At 28.4% G+C, this 27010-nt stretch overlaps 1 protein-coding gene across 2 annotated transcripts in view; it reads right to left on the bottom strand.

The window, feature by feature from the left end:
- The window catches only part of LOC135926233 (uncharacterized), a 31093-nt gene extending 8132 nt beyond the window's left edge, over window positions 1-22961 (bottom strand). The window contains exons 1-11 of one of the 2 annotated variants that reach the window (XM_065462028.1): window positions 22880-22961; window positions 21155-22815; window positions 12263-12446; window positions 10140-10301; window positions 9914-10037; window positions 9486-9605; window positions 9252-9344; window positions 5173-5402; window positions 2915-4590; window positions 2768-2838; window positions 2235-2725 (exon numbers count right to left, since the gene is read on the bottom strand). In XM_065462028.1, coding sequence (XP_065318100.1) covers window positions 2235-2725; window positions 2768-2838; window positions 2915-4590; window positions 5173-5402; window positions 9252-9344; window positions 9486-9605; window positions 9914-10037; window positions 10140-10301; window positions 12263-12446; window positions 21155-22796 — 4793 coding nt within the window. In that variant the 5' untranslated portion in view covers window positions 22797-22815; window positions 22880-22961. Of the gene's footprint in view, window positions 1-2234; window positions 2726-2767; window positions 2842-2914; window positions 4591-5172; window positions 5403-9251; window positions 9345-9485; window positions 9606-9913; window positions 10038-10139; window positions 10302-12262; window positions 12447-21154; window positions 22816-22879 lie in introns of both variants that reach the window. The other variant, XM_065462027.1, reaches the window with a different exon arrangement.
- Between the last annotated feature and the right edge of the window lie 4049 nt (window positions 22962-27010).

The raw sequence follows: 27010 nt of genomic DNA, 5'->3' as shown, positions 1-27010 counted from the left end.
TGTCACTTAAATATTATTTGTGTAAATAATAAATAATTGTTCAAAATTAATTCTAAATTTCAATTATCAAATAAAATATGTGTTCATTATATGGTTTAAAATGAAGCATAATAATAGGGATGATTTGCTTGTAAAGAAGTATAGTAATTTATAACTGTAAAAAGAATAATTTATAATGTCATTTTTAAATTTGTGAATTGATGGTTTACAATTTAAGATTTAAAAATATTAATCTATTAAGGTACAATAAGTTTTTAAGAGCATTTACTATATAAGACCCCTGCTATAGTGATATTTAATATTGAAGTCTAAATATGTTGTATTTAACTTTTATATGATACCCACATATTGATATTTTGTGTTAATAACAATATTCATGACATCTTAACACGCCTACTTTTATTTACTTTTAATTTGATGCCCATATCAATTTTAATTATTACCTCCCCCCCCCCATTCCCAGATCACGTCCAACCCTTTAAGATAATAAATACTTTCAGTCAAAAGAAATTTATAATACCTTTTATTTAATTCCTCTATCAATATTTTATGTTTATGAAAATATTCCTGAGCGCTTAAGATCCCCCGCCTATTTAGAGTATAATTATTACAGTTGAGAGATATTTAAATTGTTTTATTTGGTACACATATCGATATTTTGTGTTGATAAAAATATTCCTGACCCCCCCCCCCCCCCACGACCTAGACCCGCCCTCTATTAGTATTATTACAATAAAATATATTCTAATTACCTTTTATTTGGATACCCATATCAAAAAAATTATTTTTTTGCCCCACCCTCCCCCTCTATCCACCCCGCCCCCCAGACCAAGTCATACTCATTAAGACCAAGAATGAAGACTTTCAGTCAAAAGATATTAAAATTAGCTATTATTTAATACCCATATCGATATTTTGTTTTGATAAAAATATTCCTAACCCCTCAGACCTAGACCCATTAAGGGGGAGATATTGACCTCCAGTTGAATAGATCTTTTGATCTATCGATTGATACCCTATATTAGACATATCTTATTTCATAAGGCCAAAAAAATAACATTGAAAATTAATAAATAACAATAAAATTAAAAAGAAATAAAATAAAACGCTTTGTAAAATAAGATTCCTCTTTATCATGATTAAAACGTGATAATACCGTATTATCATTCCTTAACTTAAAACCCTAATTTTTTAGTTATCCCTTTAAAATCCGCGATGATCCCGGAGTTCTGATCCCTTTAAAAATTACGATATGTATATGCCCTGTAAAATCATTTTTTTCCTTTTAAAATGATATGTGATTATCTTATCATTTATTTCCCCAAGTCAGCTTAATCTGATAATATTTTTAGGAAAAATATTAATAGTAAAGTAGACCAAAAATATTTTAAAAATATATTTTGTTTTAGTTTAGGTTTATGTATTTAAGTATAGATAAATATTAAAACTTATATTCAAAATCTAACAATTTAAATCGTAATTTGTTTTAATCAATTTTTTTTAAATATTTTTATTTTACATATAAAATATTGGCGCCTTTTTTGGTATAATATGATTTAACATAAAATTGATAAATTTAATATTTTCATAGCCGGCCCGGCCCGAATTTTTTTTTAAATATTAGGCCCGACCCAGCCCGAACCCGATATTTTTCTAAAAAATAGGTCAGCTCAGGCAGGGCCTACTTTTGCAGATCTCTACAACATATATTCTTAGCACCTAGGGAAATCATAAAGTCAAAAAAAATTTCAAAAAAATGATTTTCGCATTTATATATTATGCGTTAAACTCAATTTTGTAAATTTCAATGATAAATTTATTTTTTTTAAAAAATAAAACTGACTTTGGACGCACCTAAATGTCGAATTTTGTGTTACTTAATTAAAATGAACGATAATATTTCTAAGAATTTTATGTTTTATAAAAAGTATAAATAAGCATAATCTATAAGATAAGCCCGGCCGAAGGTTGGAAAGGGTCCAAAGGCCGTTAACGGCGGTCTGGGGGCAAAGCCACCCAGGTCATTAGAGGTATGGACCCACCTAAAGAAAATTCCTAGCTATGCTAATGTATCGAAGAGTATCAATAATTTAAAAAATCAAAAATATTCTTTATGGTGCCAATTTTTCGGTAAAACTTGTTATCATTTATGAAATTAAGCCAACTTATCCTGAACCTAGGAATCGATTGTTGTAAATAAAAGTTATATATTTTATAATGAATTAAGTAATTACTCCATCGGAAGTGCCATATTGAAGCCCAAATTCCAAGGCGCTATATTGATAGCGCTGATGTTTTCCTTGTTTTGGCAGAAATTAATATTTAAATCGCAATTATTATTGGATTCATTATTAATGGGCTCGTTCACGTCCATCAAGGCGCGGTTTAAAATATTTGTCTTTTTGTTGTATTTTTTCCCTATATTTTGTCCATGCGTTCTCGAACAACGATTGGCAGCCATATAATTTGAATTTACCAAATTATTTTCAGGCTTTTCGATATTATTAATGTCATTAGAGAATTTATTAAATGGTGTGGGAGGGAAATGAACAAAATTTGCGTTTTGGGAGCGAGAGTTTTCTGAATTATTGTGAGAACTTTCTATTTCGGGATAGTGCCATAGATAGAGATTGTTCGTATTTCTATTGCTACTTCCAGAGTTATTGTTATTATTGTATGATAGATTATTTTCGTTAGAGTCTGGCAGAAATGATGAATCGATGTTCTGAAAAAATATGAATAAACGAAAAAATATATAAAATAAAACTTTTTGTAGATTCCGAGATGAACGTGTGCTTATTCTATCCTTCGGGTCCATCGATACATCCATTTCGTCATCTGCTATAGATGTTGTGAAAAATATAATTATACATTAACAATAGGTAACACTTTTATATGATTATCAATAATGTACTGGCTCTGGGCCGTCCAAATTTAGTGAACAACTCGTAATTGGCATTGGTAATCAAACCATCGTCCATTTCTGTGCCTATATTGTTAACTCTCAATAGTTTGTCAATATCGTTACGCAAATGGTTACTGTCATTGATCCGATCGGGCTTAGATAAAGGCTTGGGAGCAGATGATGCGGTAAGGGAAGCTATTTGTCGCCAGAGTAAGGAGTCTATGTTTTCTTTCCCCAAATATTTGAGGTTAGCATTATTGATTCGTCTGCCGAGATCGTTATTATTATTACTAATATCGCTGATTTTATTATAATCGATATCGTTATTCATATTTAAAGGAAGATGATAAGGGGCTGTTAAGGCCTCGGAATGTAAGGGGACATAATTAGGTTCTGACGATAAATGTACATTGATTAAGGGATTCACTTTGTTAATCATTATATTATTAGGTGGGTGGCTATTTCTGGCATTGTTGAGGAAATAGTGGTGATAATAATAATGGTAATAATAATGGTAAAGTTGTTCTTTAGAAGAACAAGGAGGGGGCGGGGGCTGAACTAAAGGAAACAAAAATGGAACTGGAATTGCCTGCTGAGGAAAAAATGGTGAAGAAATCAAGGATTCTATTTTATCGTCAACAACATATCCTCCTAATTTTTCGTCTATTCGACCATTTACGTTCCTATTATCAAAATTAGCCGGAACTAGCATAGGGCCCACCACGTTGCTTGAATGATGAAGCATAGCTGCAGCCATGTTAATATAATACTCGTTGGAAGGGGGAAGAACAGGAACTCCTAAGTTATCATTGTTCGGCGCTCCTGTAGCATTGAGAAGCAAGGATGGGTGGATGGAAGCGTGCGGAATTTCAGACAAGGGATTTAAATTAATAGATGATTGATCGTTTTGCTGCCGATGTAAAAGTTTGAAAAGTCTAAGATCATTCGTTGGTATTTTTTTGCCGCCATGAACATATCCATTATTATCGTCTGAAGGAGGTGCCACCATTGTTGGATATCCCTCGGTAGAAGGAAACTGGTAAGGTTGGTATTCTTGATATGGATGTATGCAGGTTGTAGCCAGCTTGCGCATCAAATCGTGTCTGCCCTTCTCCCATTCTTGACCACCGTCATTAGCAGCCCTTTCTCCTTCTCTAGAGCGGACAGTCATAACTCGATTTAAAAAGTCACGTTCTGCTATAGCTTTCATAAGTAACAATTCTTCGTAATTAGAGTTGGTGTTATTATGGTTGTGTTTGATAGTTTTAGATTTAATCTTGTTTGTTTTAGAAGATGGCTGGGGAACGTTACTATCAATAGCTTGAACATGATTGATGCCGCTGAAATTGTGGACGATATTATTCATGTTTTCATATAAGGTTAACGGAGTTGGAAGGTAATGATTGCTTTTACCCTTCACTAAAGGTTTCAGATACTGAGAGGAACCCTTATGTTGGATACTATTGGTGTTAAGATTATTGAGGTTCAATCCATTTATGATACCCTTAGTAGTATTGTTATTAAAATTAGCGGCAATATTTATTTCATCTAAAGATTGTTTTTCCAACAAATATAACCTCTTTTGTTGCTTGAAACGATGGAATATGTTAAGGGTATCAGTTAACCCAGAGCAACCCAAGAAAGAGTTGGGACATTGTATTAGAATTTTGACGGCATTTTCAATGCTGGATTAAATTTGGGTTAACGTGCAATTAGAAGAATTAAACAAATTTTTAATATAAAATTTTTGAAAAGATTAAAAATTTATTAAAATATATATATTTGAGCAATTACCCTGCATTCACAGTTAGCGCGAATTCGCTCTGAAGTATACAAAATATGCTGTTAGCGAATTTTGTAATTCACCGCAAATTCGCTCTAACTGTAATTGAAGGGTTATACGTATATGCCTAAAAATGGGAAATGATTCACAAACATTTAGTCATAGCCAAGTTCCTAAGATAGTATTTGATTGAAAATCGAAAGCAAAAGAAAGTTTCCACTAATCTTTATATAATTATATCAAGAGATTTTGGTGAAAAAAAAATTCCTTTTAATCTCAGAATCCTGACAAGCGTATTTTTTATTAAAAAAATATGTAACGATATAATCCAGTCTCCATGTTTTTTTGATAAGTAAATACTAATTCAAAAAAAAGGATTAGATTTTTAACAGGTAAATACATTTTATGGATTGTAATAAAGGAAATATAGAAATGAATAATTTGTCCTTAGATATATTAAAAACTATAATGTAATGGCAATTACGATGGGTGCTGGCAATATCTGGGATGGATGTGATTCATAACCAAGAAGGGTTCTCGGCATAAAGCCGTCTCTGGGTTCACACGTGATTCTTGATCGAGAGCCAGCATCCTTTTCACCATGCAAACAAACCATTTTCTGTCCAGTCGATCAATCATAGCAGCCAACTTGGATCCAGCTTCGGGTCCAAAATCATCTGTTTGGGCAGTGGCAGATGCTAGGCTAACGGATGCCTTATATATGCATGTTTGTGTACATTATAAATATTGCAAAAATATTAGTCTTTTTATCTTATTTCCTAAAATAAAATGTACCCAAAAAATTTTAAGGTTATATTATTCAAGGATAAACCTTTTATTTTGTGTATTTTTTTTGTTTGCTTGAAATTATCTTTATATTTCCTAAAAATAATTTTTGAACATTTACAAAGATTTTTAACCAAGAATAAAGTTATATTACGAGGCAAGGGAATTTATTTTTATTAAAATTTACTAAAGAAAGCACAATTTTTTTAAAAATAATTTTTGTTTGAAAGTAAGGTCAGTGTTGTTAAGATGCGGCGCTCCTGGAGCGCCATTACACTTTTTCAAAATTTAAAAAATCAGGAGGAGCTGTCCCCTTTTAGAGCTGGAGTAGAGGAGCGCCCTCCACCGCTTTTTTAAATTTAATGCATAAATTAAATTATTTTTTAAATATTAATAAATTTATTTATTTGTTAATTAAAATTCAATAAAAATGAAATTTTATTTTATTTAAATTTATGCAATATTAAAAATCAAGTTTTTCTTTCTTTTTATTGAAAATATTCATATTTCATATAAAATTACTTAATATTATAAAAATTTGATGAACCAGCCAGTAATAATAATAAAACAATATGTCTAAAAGCGAAGATAATATTGTTTAAAAAAATAAGATATTATAGCTATATAAACCAGCACATTTATTCAACCCCGACCCCCTTTAATCACCAGGAGAGATTGAATTAATAAAACAAACATAATTAGCCTCAAGAATAGCTAAGCGATCCTCTACCTTAAGTAAAAGCCTTCATGAGGCTCCCCAGAATTTTTCCTGATTAAGAGGCCAACGTCTTTAAAAAGCATTTTAGCCAAATCACCATATGTTGTTAAAGTGGGGCAAATGATTGGTACGAATATGCTTAGAAAAATCAGCGCTGTATTTGGAGATCTTAAAATTTTTCGCTCTGTTCAGAGTGTCTTTATTAAAATTGGAAAGGGAGTTCGTGTCCAGACAAGAAAAATACCATATTAAAAACTTTACTTGTGATGTGACTATGGAATTCGTGTGATTCTATCAGGACGCCTGCCATCGGAAAAGAGATTAGAAGGCTCCAGTGAGGTAGGAAAACCAGCTGACCTAATTGCAAGATATGATTTGATTGCATCTCGAGTGTCGGGTTTGCCGACCGGGATATTGCAATGTAAAGGATTCAGCGCCATATTGTCAAAATCGGTATGACATTTGCTGCATTTATATGGTAATGAGAAAGGAATGTTGAGGCTACATAGAGCATAGCTGAGCTCGTGGTTGTCCAATTCAAGTTGATTGCTAAATAGAATAACATCTAAAAATTCATATCCCCGATCCTTGATAAGTTCAATGAATGTGGAACTAGCCAAAGGTGAAATACTCGAAATAAGGTAATCAACAGAGTTTTTCACAAGTGGTAGATCACAATTCCTCTGTTTTACGGGGATCGAAAATAGGGTTGTGGTATGAAGGATTTTGCCCACTCTGTCCTAGCTGTATTCAAAAAAGGATCTTAGACTGACAGATGTTGGTCAATTAATCTACATTGAAATCGACATTGGGAATCTTATACAAAGACCACCATGTTTGGAAGGAAGTTTAGTTTGATGTCAAGCTATGTCTATAAACTTGATGTTTAAGCAGTTACAAGAATGGCTCATATTCTGGTTTCGAATCTTACTGTCTCTAAAAATAATAAGGTCGATCGTAGAGAGTAAAAGATTTTAGGGAGTTAAAAAAATTCCTAATTGAAAAAAGGCCTTGTGAGCCGAGACAGGAAAGAATGCGTTTTAAATTTTCAAAAATAACGTTCATATCGCAAAAAAAAGAACTGATTCCTCACCAATGGGAGAGCCCAACTGAGGTAAATTTCCAAGGGATAGCCTAACACCAAAAACATTTAATGGAATTGTATTGATTTCACAATATTCGGTTTTGGTTAAGTTATTTACAAGTCCAAGACTGTCACTGGAGGCCTTAATAATATTAACAGCCTTTTCCACCTCAGCAGAATCGCCGGAGATGGCCCCATCATCAATGTACCATATGTAGGGGAAGCGAGCAGTTTTTATTTTAGTTATCAAATTATGGATTCCCAGACAAAATAATATGTAGCCCAAGGGATCACCCTGCTGAATACCTTTAGAAGAGAATAAGACATAATGGCTAAATACCAAATGGGATGGTTTCTCATAGGATGAAAGGTAGTTTGTAAAAACTTGGAAATGTTTTATAAATTGTGAAATGATTACTTTTCTGTGAAGGCTATTGTAAGAATTTCTAAAATCGATTTTAACAAGGTGTTAAGCGATTGTAGTATTCTGAACATAAATACGAGTTATATGTGCAGCCACTTCACATAATGAGCTCGTTCCGACACCTAACTGAAGAGGAAAAAGTATGTTAGATACTTGTGCAGAAATCCTCCTAGCTATAAGCTTGGAACATAATCTCCTATACACAGCACCAATGGCAATAGACCTGATATCACTATTCTTTTTTCACAGGGCGACAAGTTTGACTCAAAAAAAGGGCCCTTGCGAAATCTGGGAAGTCACCATTGATGACCTTGTTGAATAATTGAGTGATATTATCCAATAAACAGGTTTGACTGTTGAGGATAGGAGTGGTTAAATCTCGAAGAAATAATGCCTTCAAATCCAGGGGCCACGTCCTTCTGAAAAGATCTGACTTATTTAAATACTTCTCCCGAAGTGAAAATTGGAGAAGGGTTCTTAATTTCACAAATCGTTGTAGTCCGAAGTTTGGGGATGCTTACCTAGCAGTTTTTGTTATGATACCGCGTCCGCTGGAACAAGTGTGTCAAAGGAGCTGCATAGACTAAGAGCACCATTTATGTCTAGGATATTTATTTTATTGTCGATTAGCTTCACCTTGAATTTTAAATCATACTATTTTTTGTGTGAGTTACCCTATTTTAATACTTGAATGGCCGTTTAATGGCCCATAGTGTGAATGGACAAAGATACCCCCTTTCTGGCAATATCCCATCTATTCCTCTCCTAACAATCCCTCACAGCTCCGTAACATCAAACTCTAACATCCCTGATATTTTGATTTCCAGAATTACAAGAGGTGCCCGACAAACTATTTCTACCAATTATGTTCAATTCAATGCATTAATAGGCTGTTAAAAAACTTATCTTCTAAGAATGCATGGTCAGCTTTTCTTTTATTCGGCCACAAATCTTTCCAAATTCCTGCTGAGAATAGTAATTCCTTCACTAGGAATATTAAACTAGCATCTTCTAATATCAATTATGAACTCAATGATATCATAACTAACACCTGCAACAAAAAATAGGATGATTTAAAATTCAAGATGAAGGTAATTGACAATAAAATAAACAACCTGGACATAAATGGTGCTCTTAGACTATGCAGCTCCTTTGACACACTTGCTCCAGTGGACGCGGTATCATACCAAAAACTGCTAGATAAGCATCCCCAAACATCAGAAGTTATAATGATTTGTGAAACTAAGAACCCTTCTCCAATTTTCATTTTGGAAGAAATATTTAAATCAATCAGATCTTTTCAGAAGGAACCTGCTTATTGGATAAAATCACTCAATTATGCATGAAGGTCATTAATGGTTTTTTTTAAAGTTTTTTAATTCAAAATTTTAATTAAATTTTAAATATAATTTTATATTTTTGTAGAATAATTTTAATTATATATTTTTAACAAATTATTCAAGTAATTGGTTACAAATATGAATAGAGAATTATTTGAATCGTATTCGTTTTTAAATAGGCCAAATATAAACAGAGAATTAAAATCAATACATTTATGTTGACCAAATCGTCCAAATTGTTGAAGATATATTTCCGAGTTTCGTTAGGATGAATATTAGTGGTATCTTCGTATTCCTTAGATGTCTTATTTTTTTAAATAATCATTTTACTATACATATAAATTATTAATATGTATCAAATGCAAACAAGTTAGCCAAGATAATAAAAAATAGTAAAAAAAATTCATGAAAATGATTAATAAAAATTTTTATATGTTGAATATACTTTCATTCTCCAATAATGGTATTTCCCATTACTCTCTTTGCAGAAAAATTGTTCGGTTTTTACGGCAACATTCAACATATGCTGAGGGGGCAGGCCTTGAGTCTGAGATATGAACCTGATCTAAAAGAGATTTTTTTAAAAAATTATATATTTTAAATTTATTTAACCATTTTTTTAATGGTCACTAACGAAATTGATTGTATTTATATGCAGAGTGAAGGCTCAGGTTAGACTTTCCGAGTCTAATTGCAACTATTTATCGAGAAAAAATTTAAGCCACATCCTTATATACATACCGCTAAGAGGTTTTGTTTTAAAATGACACCCATATATCAAAGCGAAATTAAATACCAAAAACATATTTCACACCATTATTATAATGTTTATAGATACTCATCTAGAAGATATATTTGAAAAAGGAGTTTTACTTGGTCGTATTCGGAAGAACCAGGATAGAGAGGCCAACCCAAAAAGAGTTCAGCCGCTACACAGCCCAGAGACCACATGTCTATTCCTTCAGCAAAAGGAAGACCTAATATTATCTCCGGAGCTCTAAGCAATATTTTTGGTTGGAAGAAAAATATGATTTATTAATAATATTCAGAAATATAAAAAATATATATTTAGAAGATATAAAAACTAAAATAAATAAACCTGTAATAACGAGATTGGAGATAGGTTGTCCGAATAACCCTCGAGGAATGACTGGCCGATCCAAAATCAATTAATTTAACCCTCAAGGGACATCGATTATGATCGACCAACATAATATTTTCGGGTTTGAGGTCGGCGTGAATTAGGCCCAATTTTTTCAACCTATTTTTTTATAGCGAATTTTAAATCCATTTCTTAATCCATTATTCATTTTTGAATCATTGATATCATGAAAAACACTGGACAAAAATAACCTAATTTTAGGAAACATTTTAAATTCTTAAAAAGAAGGGTAATTTAAAATAAGTTTCCTCTTTTAAGGCATTTAAATATTTTTTGAAAATTAGGTATTTTTGTTCAGTGTCTTTTTGTCTAGGGTTTTTATCCGGATAGGATATTTATGTCAGTGGTTCATTTTTTTTAATATTTCTTATTTCTTAAGATTTTCTCAGTTGAATTTAGAGAAGATAAATTTAGAAATATTAAATGAATTAATTGAAAAAGTTAAATCAATGTGATTTTTTTCTCAGTATCCTCACTTGTCAAAAGTGAGATAATTTTACTAACCTGTGAAATGTAATATTAAATTATCGTGCTAATCGAATTTACATATATTACAAATTAGGTTAATAATTAGATTCATATAAATATTCATTTTATCAGACCCAAACTATTTACTAGTTTCTTGAACATGTTAATATGAAAAAATTGACCTTTTAATCATGGCTTAAGACAAATAAAATGACCATACAACATGAATAGCAATAAAATATCGAATAAAAAATGGCCAGTTTTTGGAGACAATAGAAAAGATGATAATCGGCGTTAATTATGATTTGAAGTGAACAAACTTTTATAAAATAAAGTTCAAAGTCAAAAGAATTTTTTCTCTTCATTCAAGAAAATAAAAAAATAGAACAAAAGAAAAATAATGACTGAAAAGTGAATATAAATTATTTGAAATCTTAGAAAATATAACAAAAACATGAGGTTTGAGAAAGCAGTTTGTATAAATATGGAATTATATATCTGGAATTTTCTGAAAATAATAACAATTAATTTATAAAATAGACATAAAAATTAATATCGAAAAGCAAATTTTCTTTCATTCATGAATCACTGGGAAAAACAATATGATAATGCCTCGAGGCGATTAACATTATATTAAAAGCTGCTATCCCCTGTGAGCTATTGTTTTTATTCAAAGAAATTTCATTTCTTTTTTTGAATTATAAAAGATAAATAACTTCAAAATGAGGAATGAATAATTATTTTGCAGCAAATATTTTCAAAAATAAAAATAATTAACGTTAACATGACATGCACATTTGAAGACTGACGAAGGAAAATATATCTAGAAATCATGTTAGAAGAAATAAAAGGAAGGGGTCGTGAGATCGGCGATATTTTACTGATTAGTTTATAAAATTTTTAAATATTAAAAAGGATTAAAAAAGGGACTTCGCGGATCAAATGTTGCTATATTTTATATAACGCGTTTGTTAAATTATAAATTTTTATTACAATATCAATCACATTTTTAAGTCATAAAAAAGATATCAAAAACTTCAAATTCAAATTTTGTTTAACCATTAATTAGGTACCTTCCTTAGCTTCAGTAGAACTCTTATTTTAGTTCGCAAATTTAACTAATAGATAAACAGGAGATAAAAATAATGTTTTATTTGAAAAATTATCCCCTTTAATGATGAAAATGATAATTTTCTGACAATTACATTTAATTAACAAATATTAATAGGATAAACTATTTTCTGTTCTACTGTTTTATATTTTAGATTTATAGGTAATAAATCAATAAAAAAAATTACTCATTTTTCGAATTTTATTCATTCTTATTTTTAATTATGTTACGAAAAGCCTTCTTTAACCGTTACATGTTCTAAGTCGTCAATCTTTATAAGAGGGCTGTAACTTAACAGTATGTTTTCACTTTGAATAACGATAACCGTTAATTTTTTTTCAAGTAACGTGCTCAACCTTGGTTAGATAACTCTCCCATATTCAGGCGACACCATGTCTCAATTTTGAGCATTTTATTTTGATTCAAAAAAATTGTATAATGAATAAATATGAATATAAATGGCAGAGCACACCATATTTACCTACGCAAAGCGACGAGAACCTGTAAAATGACGCATCTAATCTCAGGAAGGCTCATGGGCTCAAAGCTCCTCCTCTTCAGGTAGTCGTATAGATTCGTCTCCAGAAGCTCAAAAACAAGGCATGTGTGTCCTTTATGGATAAAACCTTCCAACAAGCGAACGATATTGTTGCTCTCGCAAGCATCTTATAATAATAAATACATTTTTTTTCATTGGAAGAAATCTAGACGAGGTATATAAGTATTTTTTAATAAGGCAAACCAGATTAGCTCCACAGAATTTTCTATCAATTCAATCAATTTTATTTTATTGATTTTGAGTCATATATACATGGGAATATATTTAATTTTTTTTAAAAGGGGGGCTAAGAATAATAGTACATCTTTAAAAAAGCCTTTTGTATTTTAAAATACAAGTTAAAGATCTGTTAAATTGAAAATATCAGCTTGGCTTGTTGAATATTAACCCTTCATAGTACCGGTAGGACTATGCAGACCCAAGTCATTTTAGAAACTTTATTCCTTAAAATTATTTAGATATTTTTGCCTGGATCTTTTAGTAGTTTAATATTTTTATGTGCAAAATTAATTTTGATTGAGTTGAATACTTCATGAGTTATAAAGGCTTTTTGAAACTTCTGCATAGATTCAACCTGGTTTCTCTGTTTTAGCATTGATATATTAAGCATAAATAACTTTTTTATACATCAATATTATTATTAAAAATTATATGAATATTTGAACCTTAGATAAACATTATACACCATCAATTTTATTTTTATTTTTTATATCATATTGTGACATTTTAAAGAAATTTGTCACTTTTTGGACTCTCTTAGCAAATGCTGTTTAAAATTCTAAAATAAGAATATAATCTTAAAATAACAGTTCTTTATTAGAGTTTATTTAATATTAATATATGTTCAAAATAGGAAAGCTATGACTTAATTTGATTTTAAGAAATAGGTATCTAAATTGGGTCCAAGTGAACCCCACCTGTCTTTCGTATCTTTTTTTTACCCGTTCTATGAAGGGTTAAATGATCCTGTGTTTAATTTTTAATAAGTTAAAACTGAATCATCAAATTAATATTAAAATTCTTACCATATTTTACAATAAATACAAAAATTTAGTTACATATAAAACAAAATCTATAATATAACTTGTATTTGAATGATTAGATTAATTATTTAAAATTTTTTTGATACTTCTTGTGATTTAACCAGTAGATTATAAAATTATAATAACAAAAATTTTGATCGTTGGCTGATCCAAATTTATTGTCAACAAATCTGTTATTACCTAAACCGATTCCCACATTTAAATTAATTTAACAATTTACATCAAAATCATAATCCCATCTATATTGTATATAAGGGTAGGATCAAGAATTAGAAAGCCCATAAAATACAATGACCCAAATTACATTAAAATAATATTTTTTTTCAAATATAACCCTAACACCCTAGCCCAGTCTCACCTTTATTTCGGTTAGGTAGCTGTAGGTTAAAATTTTGATTTTATCAAAATATTATTACCTAACCTGCACGTGAATTAGAGTTAACATATTCATTAACAATATACAAGTGCTGATTTCGCTATCATAGTAAATGTCGTAGGGATTTCGCGAATTCAGTGCTATGCCTCATTGTTCCGAATTTTTAGCAAATTGTTAAAAACTTAAATAATTTATAGTACACGTTATATTTAAATTTTGAAGATTTTGTTGGAATCGTATTTTGATTGGCATGGTATAAAATACCTATCATATGCAATTTTAAACAATTTCCCTATTAATTTTTGTTATTAGTTTCAAATGTTTATGGTAAAATTGTCTGAAATTCACATAAGGGTAAATATTCTATTTATGATGGATTCTGGCAAAATCAGATCTTTCAAAATTAAAAAAAAACTTGCACAAATGTCCAGATTTTCTAAAACCCTATGCAAGTACAATAACATTCAATTTTGTGAAATAAATTGATATATTTTAAAAATTTTGCAAGAAACAAGGGGTCAAATTTCTTTTCGTTGTAGAATAATCATTTTTACAATTAAAATTTTTTTTCTTAAATTCGGGCAGGACCAACAAATAATATTATTTTAACTTCGGGCAGTTTCGGGATAAATAAGTTTCTTTCAGGATAGGACCAGACATACATTTTTATATAAAAAAATTAGGTCAGATGCAGATCACTAATACACACTATATATTAATAAAAATCAGATTATCTACGAATGATTATGGTTTAACTTTAAATATTTAATAATCTTATCTTTGAATATTAGTAATTTCGCTTAAATGATATATTATCATTTTTTAAAAAAATTTTGTTTTATAATAAATAATTTTAAAAAAATAATCATTTATTTTATAATTTCTTGTGTCAAATAATAAATACCCGATATAATTGTTCGATAAGATAATTTTTTTTAGCTTTACTAGTGGAGGGCGCATAGGTGCTCAAGCCTCCTGAAAAATTTGAAGAGCCTCCTGATTTTGAAATAATACAAAAGGGTCATTTTGAAAATGAAAAATTTAAATTAAAAAATTTTTTGAACCCTTGAGATTGTAAAGGCTATGGCGCCACTGATTTCAGGGTTAGACTCAAAAAGGTATCAACAGACATGGATATTAAAATATACACTACAGATATGATTGGGCCTACTGTTGTTTGAAAGAACTTGCTCATTGAGAAATTTGATTTAAGCTTATTGTGAGATTTACCCATGAAAGAAAAATGATTTTAAAATGAAGATAAAAATAAGGCAAATGTGTTACTACTGAAGCAGCCCAGCAGCCATAAGGAAGGAAAGCAACCCCCTTAAAACTTATAAAAATAGCACCCCAAAATATATAATATTAGCCCTCAAATAAACTTTTGCCTCACTCCCCTCAACTTAAGCCTTCTAGCTATGGGCATGTATTTATGAAAAATAACGAATTAAAATAACGCGTTACTTTGTATTTTAAGTTACCTGTTACTTTATATTTTTATAATTATTACATTTTAATAGCGTTATTATGTAATTTAAGGTATATCTAATATTTATATTATAAAAAATCTTTCATCTGTTATTTACATGGTCTGTATTCTAAAGGCAAGTTACTGTTTAATTGTTGCTTAATAAAATATTGACTATATGCTTCAAAATTTTGCTATTAGGTCAAAACATTTGTGTCATTTATGAGCAAAATCTTCAGGTTTGCGTAATATTTTTCGGATAAAATATTAAGTTAATGTTTTTAAAAATCGTAAATCGAGCCGTTTAACAACACTAATTGGATATCTTCAATTATACTAGTGTAGTACTAATGAGGATAATATTATGAGAATTATTCTCAACAAACAAATGAATAAAAGAAACATTATCAAATTTATTTTTGATAAAAACAAGATGTCGAACCGTTAATGGTTAGTTCAATCCCGGTTATTGTATTTGCATGGGTCCCAGGCCTATAAATCCATGCCGGTTCGTTTATAAATTTTGGATTTATATAATAAATTATTAAAATATAATATAATATTTTTTTAACACCCTAATAATCTAATAAAAACCCAAGCAAGATAAAAGAAGTTGAATTTCTTTATTTTGTTAAAAAGCATGTGCATAGGAAATAACAAATTGTAACATAACCACAATATAAATTTGAGCTATTTTTTTCTATAAAATTTTGCAATCATTAAAAACATAATTTCGAAAAACCGTAAGAAAGTGTTTATAACGGGTTGGAAGTAAGGGTTCGGCTATGCTTCTGAAATTTATAGCGATTATTTCTGTTTCGCGGTTCGATACCCTGAATAAAAATAAAATATCTACGGGGAAGACTCATTCACAAGATACGTAAAAATGTTTTCTTATTGTGATGTTATAGTAACACGCTGATTATTTTGGAAGTGAATTATTTTGTAGTGCAAGTAATAATATTTAATTTATATGATAATGCACAACACTTTGGTTCTCAATTTGTATGATGCTAGAAAGATTATAAAGTTTGGAAGATTTTTGTAATGATTTTATTATAGGAGCATGTGAAGTCATTTTTTTGGAAGATGATTGGTGCCAAACAAAGAACCTTACTAGTTTATTAGTTCCTTTAAAAATAATAACATTAAGATTACAATCAGAATAATTATGTTTATCTGATTTTTATGGCATATGGATTAGATGCCGGTTAGATTTAGAAAAACTTAGTCCTTTTTCATACGAAATATTAGAAAACATGAAAATTCGAGAGCATATTTGCAAAATAGTGTTGTATACGCTTCTATAAATTTAGATCCTCGATATCAAGTTTTATTGAGTATTGAGCAAAAACAAATAGCTAAAGACCATCTTAAGGATTTATGGCATATGCATTAATTATTTACAATATATTGGAGGCTACGACATTACCTACTGGTTGTAGTGATAATAATAATGATAGCAACATTGATGATCTTGAAATTTTACATTTAGATATAGAAAAAAAAATCAAATTCTCATCAGATAGAAAGGAGGATCAAAAAATACCAATTGTAGAAACGTTTTCAGAAGTTAAGAGAATAAATAAGGAGATAAATATTTTAAAATTCTAGGAAGAAAATTCTTCAATATATCCAGAATTATATATCTTGTCTAGGTCATGGCTGTACAGCGACACAAGTACAATAATTTATGTATTAAAAAGATAACTATCTATTTTAAGTAAGAGTACGTGGATTTTCATCTTTGAAATCTATATATTGTCTAATTTATGTGGAAATCTCAAGAATGATATTTTAGAAGATATTATGATTGTGCGATTGAATAAAACATTTAAAATATAAATTATTTCATTTTAAAATTTTTTATTTCTAAATTATGAATGTATATATATTGAAATATAATAAATGAATGAAAAAAATCTTATTTTGAGTCATTTTTTTTTATATTCCCTGTACCCGGACTCGAACCCTTTTTAAATTTTATTCCTGTACCCGAACCCGGACACTTTTTTTGTTGAAGGGTTCACATCCCTGAAAAACAATTTATTTTTTTTTAAAGGTTACAAGACTTTTTAGAAATATTAAAGTAACGGCTTTACATCAAAAAAAATTTATTTGGCAGAGTAATGTAAATGGGAAAACGTTATTTTTTTGAATAACAATAGCAGCTCTTATTTAATAAATTTTCGGCAAAAAAATATATTTTATAAAAAATTTTGTTAATCTTATTGTTTTTAACTTTTTTATAATTTTCAATTTTCGATAATAAACATTAAAAAAAATTAATTCGTCGTTATTCGCAAAAAAGAATTCATTCGCGTTCATCGGTCACAAAAATAAAATCCGTTGGCATTCATTTACAAAATTCAAATTTATAATTAAATTATCTGGGCAAACAATAGTATCGTATATAATTTCATATGAAGTTAAAAAAATAAATGCCTAGATATCGTCATTTATAAAACAACTAAAATATAAATTATATTAAAATTTTAAATTTAATAAAATTTCAAATAAATTTGTGATATAATAGTTTTTCAAAATATTTATGATATGCAACGCATCGTAATTAAAACGCGATTCACTGAGTGAAAACGCGTTCTACATGAGCTGAAGGTGGAATTACCGTGTTGTATTTAACGATTTTTTATCTAATGAGATCGGAATAAGTTTAGCTCATTTCTTGTTCCGAAGAATTTTTCGAAAAACTGAGTCTGCATGCAGATCGATTTTAGAAACCAAATGGAATTACTTTATTTCTATCGGTCCTGGCCAGATCTGTGTAGCGCATAAGTACTCTAGCCAAAAAAGTAATATATTAGTGTATTTTCTAAGTCTTTGTCAAACAAATTGCATTCACAGTTAGCGCGAATTCGCGGCAAAGTATACAAAAGAATGCAGGGTATCAATATGATTTGTTGTAAAACATTTCCATATATTTGTAACAACTTTCTTAAAGAATTGTTTAACTTTCTAACATTATTTTTTAAAAAATGTCAATATGCTATTATAACAATAATTATAGCAAGTCAAACAATTTTATAAGAAAGTTGTTACAAATATATGAACACTAGAGATATGCAAAAGTAAGCCGGCTCGGGCCTAATTTTTTTTAAAGAATCGAATTAGGGCCAGGTCGGGCCTAATACTTATTAAAAAAATTCGGGCCGGTTCAGGTCGAGCCTTGGAAATTTTTTAAATATATCTAAATTTATCAATTTTATATTAAATCCTTTATGTAAAATAAAAATATTTTATTTTATTTAGAAACTAGATGCCATATAACATATGTCTTTTATTTTGAATAATTATAAAAATTAATTTCTATATTTAAATAAATTCGGACCGGGCCGGGTTTGAAAAATTAGGCCCGATGCAGATCACTAACACACACTATAGTATAAAATAGGAATAACAATCGGTAAATAATTACGATATTTAATAATAGTGAGAAGTTTTTAGGCATATTAATGTCGAAGAATAATAATAAAATACATTAGGTATTACTTGTCAGATATCACGTAATCTGTCGAATTTTACAAGTAAAGTGTCTCATCAAATCAGTTGACGATTGAGTTACAGATTTATGTGAAACTCCAACTAATGATAATGCACGTCATCGGAGAGTATATATAGCAATCTATTAAGCAAAGACTAAATTTTAAGCTATACTTTTATTGTACATTAACCCTACTCCATATCTGGCTACCCCTTATGCTAAATTCGCCAAGGAAGTTAGTTTTGAAAAAAATGATATCAAATAGTTACTTTTGCAACATTACGTGGGACTAGTATTGTTAAACGGCTCATTTTGAGCCGATTTTTAAAAACGGCTAACTCAATATTTTAGCCAGAAAAATATTGCCTAAGCCTTGAGATTTTGCTAATAGATGTTCAAACCTTTGTTCCTTCTATAAACAAAATCTTCAGTCTTGCTTAATATTATTCAAGATGAAATATTGAGTTATTCGTTTTTAAAAATCGGCTCAAAAAAGAGCCGTTTAACAACACTACGTGGGACCGATAAAAATAAATCAACCCCATTTGGTTTTTAAATTAACTTCGCACGCGGGCTTTGAAAAGCGGTCTAAACCGCTTCCAGCTGACCTTCCTTAGTTTTATCTTTCGCTTAAAATGATTTATAAATAATCATCTTCTAGTTACCTACTAATTCATAGTAATGATAAACGACAATTCAGAATTGCAATTTTTCCTGAGGCTTGATCAATTCTTTTCTATACAATTCTTTTATTTTTATCTTTTCGTTTTGTAGAAACCTTATCCAAGGTCATTCGAGTATAAATACCTGATAAATTATCTACAAAATTAATTATAATTTATCTCAAATATGAGTATAAAAAATACATTATCACTCAATAGTTAGCGCGAATTCGTGGCGAATTATAAAAAATATGCTTTATTATAAAATTAAAGTGAAAATCTTAACTTTGGTTATTAAAATTAAATGAACGTAAAATATGAACGAACACGTTGATCAAAAAAATCGTCCGTTTAAAGTTCGTCTAAAAAAAATTACAATGTTCTTTCTTAAAAAAAAACAATTTTAATCGCAAACGCGTGTCGAGGTCGACAATGTTTTCCCAACAATCCCGCCAACTATTTTCACCGCCTTTTGCGTTTCATATTATTTATATTTTCCAATAGATTTAGACTTTTGTTCCTTTTCTCTTAGTTACTTAAAAAAATCCCCATTTCAGTGATTTTTATTTTTTTTTCCAATCTTCCTTTCCATGTCCAAATCTTATAAAAACGAATTAAAAGGTAATCTAAGATATCGGTTAAGATAACATAAAGTGGGTGATTTTTGAATATTAATGGCAATTTTTTTCGGTATAACATAGATTCCACTGTTATAACGATAAGATAATTTTTTCTCCATATCGGTACTCGGCTAGAGGAGGTATAACTTCCGATAATTTATTAAATAAAATTAAAGTAAAAAGGCGAATTCTCCATATCGGTACTCGGCTATCCAATTACTTTAATATTTTTGTGACTCTTCAATTGCATGAAAATGATTTTTTTAGGTTTTAGAGATAGCGAATCGTTCTTATTCTAACATCGATTTGAAAATAATTATATCTTTTTTTAAAAAAAAGGTCAGAATTTAATAATTTAATATATAAAAAGATTAATAATTTATTTCATTATTTCGATTTCTATGTGTTTTGATTATTCATATTTTTTTGCAAAATATTAATATATGAAAAGGTCATTTATATAGCTCCTGGATAAGATAATCGGAATTAAATTTCTAAATTCCTTTCTCTAAACATTGCTTATTTATTTTTTATTGATTTATAAAAAAAATAATTTTTTCAGCATGATCTTATATTAACTTATTTAAATTATATTTTTAAAACAAATACAACTAATTAAAAGTAATAGAAATAAAATTAAAAATTTTTTCTAAACAAAAAAGTCAGTTATATGAGTAGTTCAATTTTACTCAAAAATGAGTCTCTGCAAATTCAACCCTGAATCTGGCATTTTATTCTTGATATATTATGATGTATAAAAAATAAAATTGTGTATAAACTACATACAACTTTTCTTCACATGTAAAGACAGTGAAAGGATATGCTTTTTTACTACAAAAATAATATATTAGAATGGCAACCTAAATACCAATAAGACATCTCTTGATAAAAATAATTAAGATAACCACCCCCCCCCCCCAATTTACAACTTAGCTGACAAAATGTTGCCCCTTCCTCCATCTTGGACCAAATGCCTGACTTGAGGCAAGGTCCTAGTAATGGATAAAAGACTAGATATTTCAAAAAAAAATTCAAAAAATATCAAATGCTTAAAATTAATTTCAAAAGATCTTATTCTCTGTAAAAATATTTGATCACCTTTTAATAAAAAAAAATAAAAATTATTTTATTTAAAATTCTCACCTTCATCATTTTCATCATCAGGCTTGCAAAGTCGATTGAGAATTCCCAACTCGATCTGGCCTTGCCTAGTGTATGAAGGCTGATTCTTCAGGATTTTAACAGCCACTATCTCACTTGTTCCCCTTTTCCAGCATTTGACAACTTGGCCAAATGTTCCCCGACCCAAAAAGTCAAGTACTTCATAAGAATTGGTGGAACTTTGGGCAGATAAATCCTCAGCCTTGGGTGGGTGATGGTAATAATTACGGCGCCCATGTATCATTTGTTTAGCCCCAAAATCACTTTGATCATTACTGATACTCATTAAGGATGATGATGGGTAAAGAATTTCATGCTGGACTAAACGATAATCACCATCATTATTGTTCGAATCAGCATCAGTGTTATTGTGCGAGACATTGTGATTATTCAAGTTTTGTGAATTGTATTTGTTGATATTAAGCAAGAGTTCATTCAAAATGTTATTGCCGTTGATGTTAGCTATATCATTTATGCTATTATAGGATTGATTATAAGAATGCAATTGATGAGGATTTTGATTCTGCTGCAAATTTTGTTGACTCAGAAGATGTTGAAACAACAAATTATTGGTGTTATTTGGGTTGATAATTCTAAAATCATTGTTGTTAAGTTGAACATTTGAATTATTTTTTAAAAGATTATTATCGCCAGACTGATAATTTTTCAGGACTCGTTGCTGCTTCTGTTTATTATTAATTTCATTTAGATAATAGTTGTTGATAAGAAAATCATATTTATTATTGACAGCATTGGTGTTGTAAGCATTTTTATTAAATAAGTAATTACCCAAATTAAAATTCTCTGCATAATTATTAATCAAATTACCATTTTTATTATTATTCATAGCAATATTATTACTGGGATTGATATTATTAGTGAATAGCATCTGATTATACAGAATATTTTCAAATGATATATCTGAATACTTCTGTCTTTTATTTTTTAAACTTTTTGAATATTCACAATCAACAATTTTACTGTCCTTCCCAATATATTTTCTTTTGTTGGTTAATTTCACAAAAGCAGTATGATCAGGTGATAACTGAATACTTGATTTATGTTCACTGTAAGGAATTTTATTTAGTGGAGTTTCAAATTTTTTGCCACTGCCATCTTTGTGCAAAGAGTGTAAATTAATTAAATGATTTAGTGAGTTGTTATAGGGATAATAAGGAGGAAAGAAAGGGTTTGACAAAAAATATTCATACTTATTAAAATCATACTCTATTTCTTGACCATGCTCTTGATTTGAATTTGCGTAAAAAGAATCAATAAGGTGGTTAAATTTATTCTTTATATCATTAGGTTTAAGATTTCCATTATCATTATTCTTAACACTATTATTGTATTTACAATCATCTAAGTAGTCAAATTTATATTTATCGTGGACAGCATTTTTGTTTTCATTATCGCATATATAAGTCTGAGGTAAGCTTGAATCATGTGATAAGGTTTTAAGGAATTCAGAATCATGTGCAAAGGATAGTTTTTCATCATATTTATCACAAAAATCAGGATATAAATGATCAAAATTACGTTTAAACACGTTTGAATTATCAAACCTTCTTTTATGAGAAGATATTTGTTGTTCCCAAATATCTTGTAAGACACTATCTTGCATGCCAACGTAGGTCTACCATCTTAAATTATCATTTAATATATTATAAATTAGGCTATATATATAATATATTTTAATTATATTACCACATATATTGTATCTCCTCTAAATATTAATAAGTAATCCTTTTGTTCAACCTGACTGCTTTTTCACGAAATTCCTAAAAATATTAAAAGTCCACTAAATACATAGGTAAAACGGACAAATAACGTAATATTTAGTACCGTATTCGTTTTATATGCCACAGAAAAGCTTGGTTCCCTCATAAAGCACATCAAACTGAGAAAACAATTAAGGGAAATAATTATGAGTAGGACTATCCAAGATTTTTTGGTAAGCTGCAGTTACATGTGCGCGCAGGAGGTAGAGGCACCTACCTAAAAGCCCATTGGCAATGAAAAAATAAATAAAATCTCATGTCTGCTTAAATTAAGATTTTGATTATGTTGACTAGGTTAGATTTACTCTTATTCTGCATGGAGCACATATAGAAACATAAGAGTAACTAACTTATATAGATTAACAATTAAATATGCTCCTATCTATTATTGGAGCTAATATAATTATTTATTAATTAAAATAAAAATTTTTAATTTTTTTAACCTTAGATATATTTATAAACATCCATCATACGGATTATATGCGGCATTAACTTAATTGAATAAGTTTCCATGATTAAGTCTCTCTCGCTACAATTACAAGAAAGAAAATGACATATATATATATATGACGAATCCCGGAAAAAAACCCCGGAAAATAAACCTCCAGGAAAAAAAATCGCAGAAAAAACCTATGGAAAAAGACCCGCCGAAAAAAAACCTCGGAATTTCTTTTTCATAATTATAGAATTTACTTAAGACCTAATAATATAGGTATATTTTTATTTGAATTATAATGGATATGCTCATATTTATAAAGTATAGACAAATTAGTATTATTAGAAAAATATATTATAAAAATATAATATATTAATAGGCAAATTATTTTAAGCCCTAATTCATTATTTAAAGAATACTCATATACCCTCCATAAAAAATGCTTAAACAATATAAAATACTGAAGTTCAAATTGCTACTGGGGAAAAATACCACAGTGAAATAGTAAATGTATTTCTTATTTTCATTAAAATCAAATTATAATATCCATCCATAATTACGATATTAAGGTTAAATTTGACAAAATTTTGTAATAATATATATTTATTTTATTGGTAAATCATGATTATGTATATAAATTTAATAATTTAGAATAATAATTATATAGGTTGACATCGAATATAATCGCTCTTATAAAATTTAGAAGGCTTCTCACCCCATCACAGTATTCCTCGCAAAGTTTCTTTAACCTAATCTGGGTATTATAACTCTGCGATTTTGTTTTTGGCGTTCAACTATCTACACGCCATCGTTCAAGTTTACTTTCACAGTAGTCACCGCGCATTTCATTTTTTTAATCAATACCCAGATTGATGGGTGTTAATTCCCAACCAGATTAGAAAAACGAGGATTCCAAACTTCGCATCGCATTCTTTATTTGGGCGTTCTTCGTAGGATAAAGTGCTCTGATTCACATTCCAAGTTTCTAAAGGAAATCGTTCAATTCTACGTGTTTAAAATTGAGAATTGCTCAGGGATGTCGCTAGCCTTTACAATATCAGGGGGCTCAACTAAAAAAAAATTAATGGGAGCGAAGCCCCCATACCACTGTTTTGCCCCCGCTTTTGCCTTGCCTTCGGCCGGGTTTTATATTAATATATTAAACTTTTTTAAAATTTGCTAACTAAACAATTATTCTGAATTTCATATTTTGTCATTTATTATATTTTGCATACAAATAATCTAGCATATAAATAATTAAAACAATACTAGACATTTCTAAAAATAATATTTTCTAATACAAAATCTATTTATTACAGTATTTAATATTTTCGATTGCTGATATATAATAATTTAGCGTCTAAATAATTACAAGTGTTAAAAATAAAGGTTAATAAATTCATACATATGCCTCAATTGATAATGGAAATCAACATAAGGATATATAATTCTTAGCAAGTTACATTGACAAAAGGTCACGAAACAAATAAAACTCTCTGTTACCATTTTAGACAATGTTTTATAGAATGGACTAATAAGGAAAAATTCATAGGCCTAAACCAAATCAATAATTCTTGAAGAAGAGAGTATAAACAAACAATCCAAATCATATAACTATATGGCCCTCTTAGATGACATGATGGAAGCTAGATAAGTAATCGAGAAAATTATCGTGAGATATTAAATTTCTTTAACTTTCATTTTTAATGATATATAAACGACTACAGAGTTGACCATTATTGTTTATCTAAAATATGCAATCATATGCTCTCGGCAGGTGTAATAATAATCTTAAATTACATAGCAACACAAATAAAATTCTGTTAAATTTTCAGTCATAGCCATGACACTCACGATGTTAACTCATATCAGAATTTATTATGTTGGATAAATTGATAAAATAAAAACACTAAAAATCTTTGAACGAAATATTTATGCAAATATATTGAAGTCTTGAGTTATTTATACGGCAAGGATGCCATATTAGAATGAAACATTTTCAAACTATAAAATAAGGAACAGAATATTATATCAATTAAGATTTTATATATTGTCGCGCTACTTCTAGTTGGTATATTATATCTTAAAATAATAGTGGTTTGTAAAATATCAAAAATATATTCGTATTAAAAATTTAACTTGCTGAATATGTTGATCGATGTTATTTTATTATTTATTTTGGCAATTGATTTATTTTATTATATATCAATTTGTATTTAATTTTAATCGGTGAAAATTTTATATTAACATTTTTTTATATATGATTTTAACGTTACATTTTTTGGTAACAGATTAAATCATGGGGAAATTTTCATATATTATTTTTTTTTATTTATTTTTTTTTTAATATTTTTTTTTTATTTATTTTTTTTAAATATATATTTTTATTTATTATTTTTTTTAAATTTAAAAAAAATCTTAAGTATATTTAAGAATTTAGAAAAAAAGAGTATATTTAAGAATTTAGAAAAAAAGAGTATATTTAAGAATTTAGTAAAAAAAGTATATTTAAGAATTTAGAAAAACAGAGTATATTTAAGAATTTAATAAAAATAGGTATACTAAATAATTAATCAATTTATTTGAATAAACATAACATATATACAATGTTAAATTTAAAAAACTTTGATATTGTATCAAAAAATTTCCTTCAAAATCCACACGATATTTATTTATCAAAAAACATCTAAAAATATGCCAATTGAAAGAAAAAGGTAACATTCAAAAATTTCTACCAAAATCCAGACAATCTAAAAAAAATAAATAAAAAATTTAAAAATAAATAAATAAAAAAAAAATATTAAAAAAAAATAAAAAAAAAATAATATATGAAAATTTCCCCATGATTTAATCTGTAACCTATGTCAATTTGTATTTTCACACAAATAGTTATTTTTTTATTGTTAAAAAAAAGATATATAAGGAGAATAAAAATGTAATTCGTGACGAAAATAAAATAAAATGTAAATTATTAAAAAAAATAAAATAAAATTATAATCAATATAAAATGTGATATAATTATCTATCTATAATAAAACGTGTATTTAATACAATTTTATCATAACTCAAAACTGTTTTTTAAAGAAGAAAAAGATAGCTTTCCTAAAAACAAGTAAAAAAGAGAAGAAAAGATATCTAATTTATTACATCCATTGTGGGATGAATAATAAGTCGTTTAATTTTAAAATTATTTTAAATAAATAGATGGCGTTAAAAAGTATTAACAGTAATACATTATATAGCTGTTAAATACGTCTGTAAAAGTGGCATTTTATCTAATATTTTATAAATAATTATATATTATAGAGTATTATAAATTATACTAGTAGATAGCCCTTCAAAAATGACGGGGAATGAGAATTTTCTTCTTACTTTTATGCTAGATGTTACCTTTTATTTGAAAATAATATCCAATTTTTATTCTTTTTACCCCCTCCCCCCTTCAGGCCAGGTTCAAACCATTAAAACTAAGTGTATTTGAGTAAGAATAAATTTAAAGCTTTTACTTGATAATACCAATATTATTTGTTAAATATTACTGATCACTTATACCTAATATTTAATATTAAAAAAAATTTCCAGGCAAAGTACAAAACCATAATAATTTTGAAAAATTCTTCC

Source organism: Gordionus sp. m RMFG-2023, chromosome 3 (assembly GCF_954871325.1).
Source record: "Gordionus sp. m RMFG-2023 chromosome 3, tfGorSpeb1-WG-v2, whole genome shotgun sequence".
Lineage (NCBI taxonomy): Eukaryota > Metazoa > Nematomorpha > Gordioida > Chordodea > Parachordodidae > Gordionus > Gordionus sp. m RMFG-2023.
Note: the sequence above shows the minus strand (reverse complement) of the source record. Positions and strands in the feature narration are given on the sequence as shown.